Source organism: Gadus macrocephalus, chromosome 20 (genome assembly GCF_031168955.1).
Source record: "Gadus macrocephalus chromosome 20, ASM3116895v1".
NCBI classification, from domain to species: domain Eukaryota; kingdom Metazoa; phylum Chordata; class Actinopteri; order Gadiformes; family Gadidae; genus Gadus; species Gadus macrocephalus.
Window position 1 is genome coordinate 23,233,287 of NC_082401.1, and position 13,638 is coordinate 23,246,924.

The following is a 13,638-nucleotide window of genomic DNA, read 5'->3' on the forward strand; positions in this document are numbered from 1 at the left end:
GCAAATTCTAGAAACTAGCCCCGGAACGAGCATTTACGAATAAAATACTTTGCACTAAACCAAAAATAACGTTTTGTTTCCCATATAATTTATATAATAGAATATAAAGGTAAAATGTATGTCTTCATGCACTGAAAACACTGGCGTTCCAAAACAAAAGCAAACCTAATCTAAAGCAGGTAACGTAACTAGTTGTATGTATGCATAGTTGGGGGCGGACTTGAAAGTCACCCGGATGTGATAGACCATGTGCACTTCTGCCTCTCTGAAGCTCAGTTACGCTGCGCTGCTGTCCTCTCCTTATCACGTTATAACATTCCTTGCTGTAGACCTGTGACAACAGCGATCACCAATTTACAAGTAAGTACTTTGATTTCATACATATTGTTAAACCTCTTTGGTACATGGTGTCTTCCATGCGCTTTTTGCTATATGCATTAATTTGGTGTTTTTGGTGCCTTACTATTTTCGGGGCGATTTCAAAGCTTAATAGCTAACGTTAGGATAGTTTTGGCTAGCTGTCTATGATTACTCAACATAAAGGACACCCAGTCCCCAAATGGGTTACTAGTTGGGGTTATTATCCAGCCTGCTGTGCAACATTATCGTGTACATGGCTAGATGTTTCCGCTAAACGTTGTGCGCTGACATTGAATGAACCCAACATTATAATAATGTGCGCCACAAGGTTTTCTGGTGAATCTAGTAGCACCGTTGTTTTATTACTTCACGCACGATGGCAACTATAATCTAGAGTACATGTCCGTTTGAGTAAGGTGTGTGAAAACAGGTTTGAGGTGTTAGCAGAATGTTCTAGTAGCTAATCTTCAGCCATTCATCAAGGATGGGGAGGTACTTGCACACATGCTGTTCGAGTATGACCTTGTGACGCGTGACCTGAGCAACACACGTGGGTGGACAATCAGGAACCGGCTACCATCTGTTTTAAAATTATAAATGTATTTATATTGAAGTAATTGCAGGTCACGGCCATACCACAGTCCATTTAAAAGTAAATGATCGCCGTTGATCTTGGGTCGTGATTCTCTTTCAATGACATTGCATCAGCCTCAATTCCTCGATTTTCGTGGTTTATTATTTAGCAAGTGAGCAAAGGTCACTGGTGGACCGCGATACTTTCGTACACGTCTATAGTCAGGGTGTGTCAAGAAAAAATATATGCATAAAATATTTCAATCTGATATGTCTTATTGGGCGAATGCATCCATTATGGATTTAAGACAAATTCCTTGTTTCGAAATTACAATAAACTTTTTGTTTAGCAATGTAGGCTTATTTGTGGGCTGTTTGCACGGACATGTATATGGCTATATTAAATAAAATCCATGCTTTTCTAATTTAATTTACATGGTAATTGTTGGCCAATTCAAATTGAATTGCTTGAAGTTCACGCAGTTCCATTGTCCACCACTAAGGGCAATGTTGATGCACCCAATGATATAAATTATAAACTTCTGACTTTGATTTACTAATCAGAATGAACTCTTTAAATCATGCCCAGCCCAACACTGTTATTTAATGACTAAAGCAACCTGTTATTATTACGTGAGGTCTATCTAATGCATTGAATCTTTGTTGCTCCCACAGAGATGTTCCGTCTAGCCACAGTCATGAGACAGGTGAGGCCAGTGTCAAGGGCTCTGGCACCCCACCTCACACGGGCCTATGCCAAGGATGTGAAGTTTGGAGCTGATGCCCGTGCCCTCATGCTGAAGGGCGTGGATCTGCTGGCTGATGCAGTAGCCGTGACTATGGGCCCTAAGGTAATGCATCAGATGTTGTTCAATAATCTACCAATTTGGTTAAACATTTATTTTACATGGTTTACAGCAGTGATGGCCTATTTTAGTTATTGAACGGGGAAACCCAAAAAAAATGAAACTCTAAAAAAGGTCTCCAAAACCCACCCACTTAACATAACCCCCCTCATCCGCGAACAGCCATTCGTTGCACTATTTAAAACTTGGATCAAAATAAAAAGTCCAGTATAACTGAATCCTTTAAATACATAAGGTATTTTGGTTAAAGGACGGCTCATAAGCTCGTCTTCATTAAGCTGTGCGTATTCCATCCGTCATTTTACGTTGCGACTATTGAAGGAATAGGGCGCATATTTGCATCTCGGCAGATTAAATTGGTTTTAAGGTGTGTGAAGACTTTATTTTTCATCGGATGTGACGTGACAAAGCAGGACATCTTCACATGCGGGTAGGTCAAGACATTTGAAAAGTAATTTCAGCGTTCGAATAGTATCATTTGTTTTACTATTCAAATGGTTTAGGTTTCCCGTAATTCGTTCCCCAACATGTTCCCAGTCATCTTATTTTGAGGCCCTGATCCATTCCGCTGTCTTCCATCACAGGGCCGCACGGTGATCATCGAGCAGAGCTGGGGCAGCCCCAAGGTCACCAAGGACGGCGTGACCGTGGCCAAGAGCATCGACCTCAAGGACCGCTACCAGAACATCGGCGCCAAGCTGGTGCAGGACGTGGCCAACAACACCAACGAGGAGGCCGGCGACGGCACCACCACCGCCACGGTGCTGGCACGCGCCATCGCCAAGGAGGGCTTCGACTCCATCAGCAAGGGGGCCAACCCCGTGGAGATCCGCCGCGGCGTCATGAACGCCGTCGACGTGGTCATGACGGAGCTGAAGAGGCTCTCCAAGCCTGTCACCACCCCCGAGGAGATTGCCCAGGTAAAGTGCCTTCCCTGTTTGTACCAGTCCTATGGTTTATTTTATACTTGCTGACTTGCCGTAGCACATTCATGTGCTGTTGTCTGGAGTTAAATACATCTGACAACGCTCTTTTTTCTTTAGGTTGCCACAATTTCAGCCAACGGAGATGAGGAGATTGGAAGCATTATTTCCAACGCCATGAAGAAAGTGGGCCGCAAGGGAGTCATCACCGTGAAGGTAAGAACGGCAGTGCTATACCTCTACCTATACCTTGATGATATGATCAGGCTGACGTAGACTTCGGTCATGTCAATAATTTGGTGCCTGTCTGTAATATAGGATGGCAAGACTCTGCACGACGAGCTGGAAATAATTGAGGGTCTGAAGTTTGACCGTGGCTACATTTCTCCCTACTTCATCAACACCGCTAAAGGTAACGTGTGTCCTTCAAGTTGGCTTCAAAATAAATTCTGTTGCAATAATAACATTCCTGGTAATGTTGTCTTTTGTTACATGAGTAACCTTCCCTGCCCTCCCTTTCTCTCCAGGCCAGAAGTGTGAGTTCCAGGACGCCTACCTGCTGCTGAGCATGAAGAAGATCTCCACCGTCCAGAGCATTGTTCCTGCCCTGGAGATTGCCAACCAGCAGCGCAAGCCTTTGGTCATTGTGGCTGAGGATGTGGACGGAGAGGCCCTCAGTACTCTGGTTCTCAACAGGTAGAGTTTCTTTTGTCCCTTTTTTAGTCTGATTGTAATAATCTTGGGGCTTGAACCTAGTGGCCATCATGCATTCACAATATACGAGTCATGGTCACAGGGGTGTGCCTAGCCAGGGAGTAGATTACATCTCATTGAACTAACTGGTTGTCATGGGATTGTATCCGTTTATTTATTCATACAATGATTTACCTTTTCTTAAGCCTAAACCTTGAACTTGTAATGATTTACCATAAAATTTGAGATTATTGACCTTAATACAAGCCATCTGTTGGTGGAATATACCCAAAGAGAGCCCAGTAACGTGTTGATTTGTTTGTTTTGAATTTATGCGCTTTTATATTTCAGACTTAAGGTTGGCCTCCAGGTGGTTGCTGTTAAGGCTCCAGGCTTTGGGGACAACAGGAAAAATCAGTTGATGGATATGGCCGTCGCCACTGGTGGCACTGTAAGTTGCTCTTCCTGACCCGGGGTGACCTCGCTTTTATTTTAAGATGGCATCATGCAGTTAGTCTTACTTGGTTTGCTTACCTCCGCAGGTGTTCGGTGACGACGCCGTGGGCCTGGCTCTAGAAGACATCCAGGCTCATGACTTCGGCAGGATCGGAGAGGTGCAGGTGACCAAAGACGACACCATGCTGCTGAAGGGCGGCGGCAGCGCGGAGGCCGTGGAGAAGCGTGCTGCAGAGATCATCGAGCAGCTGGATGAATGCACCAGTGACTACGAGAAGGAGAAGCTCAACGAGAGGCTGGCCAAGCTCTCCGACGGCGTGGCTGTCCTTAAAGTGAGGACTTTGGCCCTTTCTTCTTTAACTTTGCCAGTATAGCATTTTAATTCAAAGATGCGATTGGGGTTTTTGTAAGGGTTAAATGACGAGCAAACCCCAACGCCTATTGTAGAATGATTTGCATCGGCTGACTTCCTTAACCAACGCGAATGCTGGGTAAATGTGGATGCAACACTAGTCCTCTCATTGAAACATAATTGAAGGGCCCTTTATAGGGCATCCTGCAGCCCTGCGTCAGTAAAAAAAAAAAAATGCTGGGTTTAAGTAGTAGTATTCTACCATTACAGATCGGAGGCACAAGTGACGTGGAGGTGAACGAGAAGAAGGACCGCGTTACCGACGCTCTGAACGCCACCCGGGCCGCCGTGGAGGAGGGCATTGTGCCCGGCGGCGGCTGTGCCCTGCTGCGCTGCATCCCTGCCCTGGACGCCATGAAGCCCATCAACGCCGACCAGAAGATCGGTGAGCCGAAACCGCCAAAACACGAAAGCACCATGGAAAACTGGAACTCGTTTTTGAGTTCTCCGTCATGCTTGTTTTTTTGAACGCTGAAAATAATGATCCTTTCCCATCACAGGTATCGATATCATCAGGAGGGCGCTCCGCATCCCAGCCATGACCATTGCCAAGAACGCCGGTGTGGACGGCTCCCTCGTGGTGGAGAAGATCCTGCAGGGAGGAGCCGAGCTGGGCTACGACGCGATGAAGGGAGAATTTGTCAACATGGTGGAGACGGGCATCATCGACCCCACCAAGGTACGCCGGTGATTTCTGTTGCACTCATACAGTGTGTGTGGTGACGTGGAGCCTACGTCATTAATTTGCGTGCGACTCTGCTGCCCCTCTGTGCCTTACTTGGGGATGAGTATCCAAGCGGCTTACTCTGTCTCCCCCTGCAGGTTGTGAGGACGGCCCTTATGGACGCCGCGGGCGTTGCTTCCCTGCTGTCCACCGCTGAGTGTGTTGTCACGGAGATCCCCAAGGATGAGAAGGAGATGCCAGGTGGCGGAGGCATGGGTGGAATGGGCGGCATGGGTGGCATGGGAGGAATGGGTGGCATGGGTTTCTAAGCCAGCACCATAAACAAAGATAAGACTTCGGGGCAGCGTTGTGCCAGGGAGAGAAGAGCCTTCCGGCCGCCGAGCTCCCTCCCACCACCACCACGGCCAGCCCAAACTGACCCACCCCTCTCATTCCTCCCTCCCTCCCTCCCTTACTGGTTCCCAGAAGAAAGCCTTGCCCCACCCAGCACCACTGCGTCCTCCTCGCCTTTCCTAACCCATGCACATAATAAAGCTCATCATCCATGGACTGGGGGGCAGAGGACCAGCCAGTGTCCCTGTTTACACCCTCCAGTGCTGTCCAAGAAATCATAACGAAAGAGTACAATAAATGTATATGTAGGTGAAGCTGTAAAATGATATATGGGAGAAGAAGCTAATGTACATCTTTATTTTCTTACTCTTGCAAGAAATAATCTTAAAGATTATTTCTGTCAAGTGTTATGAATACTAAAAAACAAACTATCTCTATTAATGTAAAATGTTGATGGAGAAAATCGAGCCTAGCCAAGAATGTTTCACCGTCAAATGTATTTGTTTTTTCAGTTTTGTCCGTTTTATACATGTCCTGGGTTCGTATATGGCTTAAAAACTCAACTAAGCTGAGCCAATTAAACCAATGTTCTCTGGCATATGAGCATTTGCAGACATTTATTGTGATGGGTCAATACTTCTGATCATCTGATCGGTTACAGATCAGGTTTGTATATGACCATTGTAGTTGGACAAAAGTGCCTCGTTTAGAAATGTGAAACAGCAAGGTTTCGAGTCTGATGTGGCCATCTTAAGTCTGCCGCAATACATTTCTGTTTTACGCCTTTTGCTCGAATACCATCTTAAACATCATGAGGGAACGCATGGGCAGCTGAGTTTTAAATTAATTTTCCAGATAATGTTCTGGGTAGGACTGGCTGGGCTGGGTAACCTGGTGGTGCTCGAGTTGAAAATGTGTTTTGGACCATGTCGCAGGTCTGAAACAAATGTTTTCCTGTTCTCCTGCTGTCAAACATCCACCATATGGACTCTTCGGTCCTCCCACATCAGTGTGAACCATTTATGCTAATTGGATGCCGTTAACGCAAACAAGCCCAAATAATGTTACTTTTACAACCTATGGGGTGGTACGTCCGTAGAACATTATTCCATTGCAGTTCAGCAAGCAGTTGTCTTTCAGTTTCTGTTTTGTACTATAGTCCATAATTACTGGTGATTTTGTTTTTTTTATTTAATAAAAACAATTATATTGAAATGTTTCCAAAATTTTATTTTTCCTTAATACTTTTTATATAAACTACTTGCTTTTTTGTAAGTATGAAATTGGGTTATTTACTAGATGTTACTCATTCAACCAGCCACACAACACAGGCTAAATGAGTGCACATTCTGTCTTTCATAGCTGCAGTACATTTTAGATTTGCTGGATATATTTGAATCTTTATTTAGGTGGCGAACTTGACAATTCTCCCACAGTTGAATGGAAAAAGGTAATGTATTCCTAATATAAAATAGCCTTTAAGGGTTTGTGTATGCCTTTTGAGGTATACACAAAGTATGCATAAGTTCATCACATCTTTCAAAAGTATATTTTAGCATCGAAAGTTTAAAGTAAATGTATTTGGAGGTAGTGAATGGAGAGGCACTTGACCTTTGCATTTCTGTCATAACAGCGATCCAAACTCAGGTCTATTCTTACCTTTCACATGATGAGTCTATTTGTGGTAAAACCCCCAAGTCCCTGACCTGGGCTTAAATAGTATGGATTCTCTCCGCAACGCACAAAGGCACGAAAGAACACAAAGGAAACAGTTTTTCTATCAAAAATAGTTTTATCATGCAGTCAGATGTAGGCAATCCAATCCAATTCTGTTAACACAAAAATAAGCTCAGATAAACAATCTCCAAACATTAAAGCAACTTAAGAATATATATCCTATATAGTTTAGCAGTACAATATATACATTTCTCTTGCATCTTGATATTGGTATATACATTACAACTCTTACCATACCAATAAATATGTTAAATGAATATATTAAAAAAAAAAAAAAAAATACAAAAGTTGGGTTTGAATGTTGGAATTGTCATTGGGTTGCAGAGCATCCGATCCCTCCCTGAAACACAGCTCTCTGGCATGACCAGGTGTGAGTCCAGGTGTCCCAGGTCACTGTCGAGCCAGTTTGGGTCCATTTTGTTTTAAGACAGTGGTTATTATTGCTTACTCTATGATCATTTTGAAAGCCATTATTGCACATTATCAAATATAAACACTGTGTGAAATAAATGGTCATCCAGCGTTGCACACAGTCAGAATGATCGAAGAGAAAGGTGTCATACTGCCATCGTTTTGAAGAGAGCACCTCTATAAACTCATAGTCTGAGTGTGCAAATCTGGCCAGTTTCGCAGTAGAATTTTCTTTAGGGGTGAAAAACAAGGAAATTAAATCCAACCACATAATGTAACAATAAGCTTTTCTAAACATTTAAAGAACAGCCGTGAAAGGTTCGTGATTTTTCCCATTGGCACTAACCTTGTGTTGACTTTGTTTGGTGGGGCTAGTTATATATGAATATACACACACACACACACACACACACACACACACACACACACACACACACACAGCGGGACCATTGATCTCTTCTGTCCAGTCTCACTTCCTTTGTGCGTGTGTGTGCATGTGTATGTGTATATATGTGTGTGTGTGTGTGTGTGTACTGGGGGGGGGGGGGGGGTTCCCCTGCTACGTGTGGTGGACCTCGTGGAACATGAGCTCGCGAGGGATGCGGGTCTCGGCACCGTGCACCGAGCAGGCGCGGCGCTCGAAGGCCGACACCATCTGCTTCACCACCTCATCGAAGAACACGTGGGCCAGCTGAGAGTGGAGCAGCGAGCGGAACTCAAAGGAGATCTGGGGGGAGGAGAGTAGGGATGGAGGGGGAGGAATATCGGTTCGTGTTAGGATCAGGATTCTAGTCTTCGCCTGGTTGACCCAAAAATCGATTCCTTTTTTTTAAAGACATAACAGTTACTTTATCTTAGCATAAGCTCATTTATGCTACCGTCCTACAGAGGGCGCTACAGTTTGTCCAGAGTCAATTCACATCAAATACCGTTTTGTTTTGTTCAGCCAGTGTCATTTGAAAATCAGAACCACATAAGATAAAATCACACAAAGAATATATTGAAAAGGCCATATTTGCAGAACCGCAATACATATCGACACTCAAAAAAACATTGTAATAACAACAGAACAGTGATACTTACGCCAAAGTCAACGGTGCAGGTGCGTGGGTACCCAGGGAGGCCAGGACTGAAGCGCCACACCGTTTCCAAGTGGTTGAACAGCTTACCCTCTGAACAGGAGGCCTGGAGAGCAACCGACCGTAGAGTTAAAGTTTCTGGTTGAATAGGGGTCAATTTGCCATTTAATTGAAGCTCTGATTCGGCAGGGTTTTGAACAAATTCATGAGATGTAGGAGAAGATGCTGATGTTCGGTCTTATCACAAAGTAAAAGAAGTTGAAGCTATGGTAGGTCATAACAATTTTTTGGTCATAATTATTGAAATTCTCTTTTGCATCCTCATAGCAATCAATAAATAATATGCTCTGACAAAATAAAGCAAAGCAATCTGGTATCTGTGACTGTAGGCCTGTAATAAATGGGATAAGATCCAAATGAAATTATTGGATGGTCTACCTGTCTACCTGCCCAGCCATCTCAGGGCACACTCGCACTGGGCAAGTTTGCCTGTTCCGTGCTGCAGGAAGATTCAGCACGATTCCCCCCCCTTCCCATTCCCCCCGCTGGTCCGTGGTCACACTGCTCCCAAAGGCCATGGCCTGGGCACGATTGCTCCTTCATACATACGTCATCACGTCGCAATACGATAAATACGTCATCATCACCAAGCGTGGTGTCCAGCTGCGACTGAATGCTGTCGTCTGCCTAAATTTCAAGTAAACACTCGACTTCACTATCGCACCAACGTAAACCCACTCGTAAACCGCTTGCCACCATTGTTTAAAATGATTGTTGTGGGGAAGAAGGGCATGGACCTATAAAGAAAGAAGGGTCGCGCAAGGACTACGTCATCCAGCTCACGTTGCGTATCCGCGCGTGTCATCTAATTAGCTTCTGTACTTTGGCCACGGCACACCTCTCCCAAGTGTGCCGTGGCCAAGGGGCTGTTCCGTGCTGGAATACTGATGGCGTGGTCACACTAGCCAAACGTTCTAGACTTTAGTATGCAAATGAGCTCAGGCACGGGGCCGTGGCCCTAGTGTGAGTGGCCCCTCAGTGTACATCCTGCTCGTACACGCATAGGACCAAAGTCTTCAAAAAGTCTAGGCAGAGCTATTGCTAAAGCTAGCAAGCCGGTTACATGTTTAAGGGGATTGGCATGGAGGGAGGCCTGAAGTGAAGGATGGGATTTTTTAGTTGGATACATTCAAAATCGAGTTTACTCATACACTAGCCTGAACTACACACCACCTCCTGGTAGCTTTGACCTCTGAACCAATAGTTCTGGCTCAGGAATGCTACGTACTTGGCATTGGCTAAGAGTCGGCTAGACTAGAGGACTAGCTACAGAGAACTATTATTATCTAATATTGAATTGTTTTCCAGTTTGTACACTTGGAAGTTTGGTCCCAGATATGTGTTTGGATAACTGAAAACAACATGTTTGATAGTAGGGTGTGCTAGGGTGTGTTTAGGATGTGATTATGTTGTACTAGTAGATTAGCACAACATAAACAAAGGAGAAATGGTGACCAAAATACCTTTCGGCTCAACTAACAGCACAGACTTTTCGTTTATTGATTGAGCACTTGAACCTCACCTTGACCAAGTGGGGGCGCACGGAGGTGACCAATGAGGTGTAGTTCTCCACCACAGGGGGGAAGCCCACTGTCAGTTTGGCCTTGCAGAAGCCCGCTCTCTTGAACACCACGTCAGACTTCTTGCACCATGGAACAAAGTGGCGGTAGTCCCCAACCCCGGCCACCACGCCGTACATCTCCTGCATGGAAAACCTGGGGGGGGGCGGTGGTATGTTTAATAACACCTCCTAGCGGCTAAGGCACTCTAGTGTCTTTTAATAGGCATGAATGTCACAACAAGAGGTGCTGTACTAAGACCTGACCCCGTCATATCTGCATTAAGTGGGTTGTTGAGTTAAAGGTATGAAGGAAGAATACAACTAGAAAGATGGAGTGAGAAACGGGATTATGGGGAAAGAGCCCAGGTAGAATAGCCACGATTGAGGAAGATTACCTCCCCCCTTGCGTTGCATAACTTTCCGTCTCATGCTCTGGGAACTGAGCCGGTGTTCCCTGGGGCTATTTATAAAGCCAGATTTAGTGAATATGACCTTTCCTGACAGACACACCAGCACTACGTACGTCATGGATGCCAATACATGGCATGCCAGAATGCCTTTAATTCATGCACTAAATAATAAGTTTGCATGTAGAATAAGGATACAATTTAGAATACAAAACACTAGTAAATGAATGAACCCGGTATATGGAATCTCGTGGATACAACCAATACAGCGATGATATTAGGAAATAACGCTCCAATTGTTAGAATGCATTCATATTTCACCTGTAACCATGAGATAAAAAAGTACACCTACTAGCCATTTGTACCATACTAGCATATTGATAGATACATTTCATTGATCCGCCTCAGGAAATTCCTACAAGCATTCATGCATCCACACACACACACACACACACACACACACACACACACACACACACACACACACACACACACACACACACACACACACACACACACACACACACACACACACACACACACAGCAGCTCACCCAATGATGCGCCTCTCAGAGTACTCCCTCTTCTTGGAGAAGGACCCAGCGAGGTTGAAAAAACCGCGGGCGGGCACCGGCATGACGGGCCATGGCATGGCGGACAGTGCCATGACGCGCCCTGGCATAGTGGGGCACTGCAGCTGGGGAGCACGCGCCATCAGAATCCCACATGATGACAGGTGTCTGTTCACGAAACAATTATAAACCAACGGGAAGTCAATTATCAGCCAACATACAGGTATCCGCATTATTAGCTAGCATGCCAGTATCACCTGCAACCATGTTGGTATCTGGGTTGTGTATTGTTAGATATTTTAATTAAAAAAAGATTACTAAGAGGTTTGGCGTTTTTGAAAGCAAGGAGGGTGCGGACATTGTGGGGTGGTTGGTGAAGTCTTTGCAGGTGTTTGTAGTATCAACAAGTACAATCCTCCACAATGAAAAACATCAGTCACAGTTCTGGAATGAAATCTTGCTAAGGCCTGAAAACACCTGTCTATAATACCCAAACAATGCATTATCAAAACGTCCACATTATCAAAACTTTTTAATTGGTCTCGTCACCGCAACCCTTGCCAACACGAAGACAGAGAGCAGCAAGTACACGTCACCAGCTCTTTACCATGCCAAATGGCACCAGGGCAGGTCATGTGCCAAATAGCTGTAGTTGCAAAGCTATGAGTCAAGTCTGCGTCATAAGTCACACAGGAGTTTTCTCTGTACTGGCCCGGGGGGCTGAAAGCCAAAATCAAGGTTAATGATTTGCATTTCAACACAGTACTACCGTGCATTATTGGAAAGGTTTCCAGAAAGTACGAAATGTAATGTACAAACTCCAGTGTGCCTTCTCCTCTGCCAGAGGTCAACGCAACAGTACCACTATTCAGTACACATGATCCTCGAGAAATAAAATGTAAATTTCTATTCCTGAGTCAGTTCAATTCTGATTTCACTGAAGTAAAGAAGAAATATGATCACTTGCCGGATACTTTAAATAGAAGTAGCAAGGTGTAAGACATTTAAACAATAATTGTGCTCTTCTCAAAATATGGGTTAGGCCTATTTGGCACGTGTTCGTTCAGTGTCCTGAACTTGGTGACCTGTTTGAGCTTCGAGGCTGGGGAGGAGGGAGCCGGCGGATATTGGGAATTTGGACTGCCATAACCAGTTTTAACGTTATGCATCAATGTTAAATATTTGTTCTTTAAAATAAACGTTTTTAAGAGATGTAAAGGGTCAAAACTAGTTTGAGATTTATATCATAAGTATCCAGTCTGCTAAAGAAGAAATAGCCCAAAAACATGCCATACCCTCTTGAATCTTGAAAAAGCAGTCTCAATTTAGTCTAGTAAATGCAAGGGATCTGTCTGAGTGAGACTTAACTTGGACACAATCACAATGTATGGCAGTCATCATCACCAGTGGACACATACAGCCGTGATGTTTCAAGGCCAGTGATAGGAACAATATCCATTTGATCTTAAACCTGTATACCCAGGGCACTAATTGCATGCTACTGCGTGCAGTTCCCTCCAGAGATAATACTTTACTATGAAGTGAAATGTGACACAGTCAGAAACATATCTGCCTTGGCCTCAACGAGCCCGGACATGTGCATAGGAGGTTATCGGGAACATAAATGCTTGTATGGGAATGAAGGCTTCTTAACAATGGGTTACTTTAACATGTTAAGATGGGTTTGGTTTGATCATGATTTAGTAATAACAGAGTTATAACAACAGACAATTGACCCCTCGTAGAGGACCAACTATCAAGGAGAGATCAGGCGACTTCTCCTAATTAGTTGGTCATCTAATTGTTATAGGCCTACATTATCCTAACGCATCTGATGTCATCCTAATTTACATTTTTCTACTTAATGACAGTTGCGCTGATGCTTTGACAAGTTTAATCATAATACAATTAAGAGCCAAACACACAAAAGCATTTGTATTTGAGTAGTTAAGTAAAGTTACACAACACAATAGTACAGTACAGTACACAACAGTCTCGAAAACTCTCACATTTTAACGTTACTATACAAATATAGTAATCCCAGAGGTTTTGTCAACTGCTTCATCTTTCGGTCACCTCAGTCATTTCGGCTATTTATTACTTGAATGGACTTCTTGCTGTCGCTCATCAAACAGCTCACAAAAGAAGCGCAGTTTTCTTATTTTTAAATTCTCGAAACTCAGCAGATACTCAACACCTTTAAATTGTGATTTTTTTCTGCATCCTCCCATTTAGAAACAGTCGACCTTAGTTTTTCAATAATCTCAGAATAAAATAATTCACCTGGTCTGTGTCTCCCGGGCAGCTGTGGACTGTATCTGTTTTAAACACTCGGCAGCTCTGAGCAGGCTTCTGCTACCCCTCGCCATCTTCCCTTCTTTGAGGTCTACTCCCTCTCGTCTGCCTGCTGCACAGCATGCCTGTTAACCCGCCTTCTTCTCAGACTTAGCATTCATTGGTTGATCGATTTAGTTTAGGGTCGCCATTGGTTTATGTGTCGATCCATTCATA

The 13,638-nt window shown here is 44.2% G+C and overlaps 2 protein-coding genes across 2 annotated transcripts; one reads left to right on the plus strand and one right to left on the minus strand.

Moving 5' to 3' along the window:
• The first annotated feature begins 200 nt into the window (after positions 1-200).
• hspd1 (heat shock 60 protein 1) lies at positions 201-6,516 on the plus strand. Its single transcript, XM_060039827.1, has 11 exons — positions 201-360; positions 1,609-1,784; positions 2,384-2,719; positions 2,843-2,938; positions 3,041-3,134; positions 3,250-3,418; positions 3,767-3,866; positions 3,958-4,203; positions 4,494-4,668; positions 4,784-4,962; positions 5,106-6,516. Exons 2-11 carry the CDS (start codon positions 1,611-1,613, stop codon positions 5,274-5,276), a joined length of 1,740 nt encoding a protein of 579 aa, XP_059895810.1. The 5' UTR covers positions 201-360; positions 1,609-1,610; the 3' UTR covers positions 5,277-6,516.
• A 557-nt stretch (positions 6,517-7,073) lies between these two features.
• Positions 7,074-13,564, minus strand: coq10b (coenzyme Q10B). Its single transcript, XM_060039829.1, has 5 exons — positions 13,411-13,564; positions 11,110-11,295; positions 10,111-10,303; positions 8,533-8,634; positions 7,074-8,176 (listed from the first exon to the last, which is right to left on the minus strand). Exons 1-5 carry the CDS (start codon positions 13,494-13,496, stop codon positions 8,009-8,011), a joined length of 735 nt encoding a protein of 244 aa, XP_059895812.1. The 5' UTR covers positions 13,497-13,564; the 3' UTR covers positions 7,074-8,008.
• Positions 13,565-13,638: the final 74 nt, after the last annotated feature.

Excerpts from the sequence above, each read along its gene's own strand:
- coq10b (XM_060039829.1), bottom strand. The coding sequence starts at position 13,496 with ATGGCGAGGGGTAGCAGAAGCCTGCTCAGAGCTGCCGAGTGTTTAAAA. Across the intron at positions 11,296-13,410 it reads GCCCGGGAGACACAGACCAG|ACACCTGTCATCATGTGGGA; the intron begins GTGAATTATTTT and ends TTTCGTGAACAG. Across the intron at positions 10,304-11,109 it reads TCTGAGAGGCGCATCATTGG|GTTTTCCATGCAGGAGATGT; the intron begins GTGAGCTGCTGT and ends GCCCCCCCCCAG.
- hspd1 (XM_060039827.1), top strand. The coding sequence starts at position 1,611 with ATGTTCCGTCTAGCCACAGTCATGAGACAGGTGAGGCCAGTGTCAAGG. Across the intron at positions 1,785-2,383 it reads CCGTGACTATGGGCCCTAAG|GGCCGCACGGTGATCATCGA; the intron begins GTAATGCATCAG and ends CTTCCATCACAG. Across the intron at positions 3,419-3,766 it reads AGTACTCTGGTTCTCAACAG|ACTTAAGGTTGGCCTCCAGG; the intron begins GTAGAGTTTCTT and ends TTTATATTTCAG.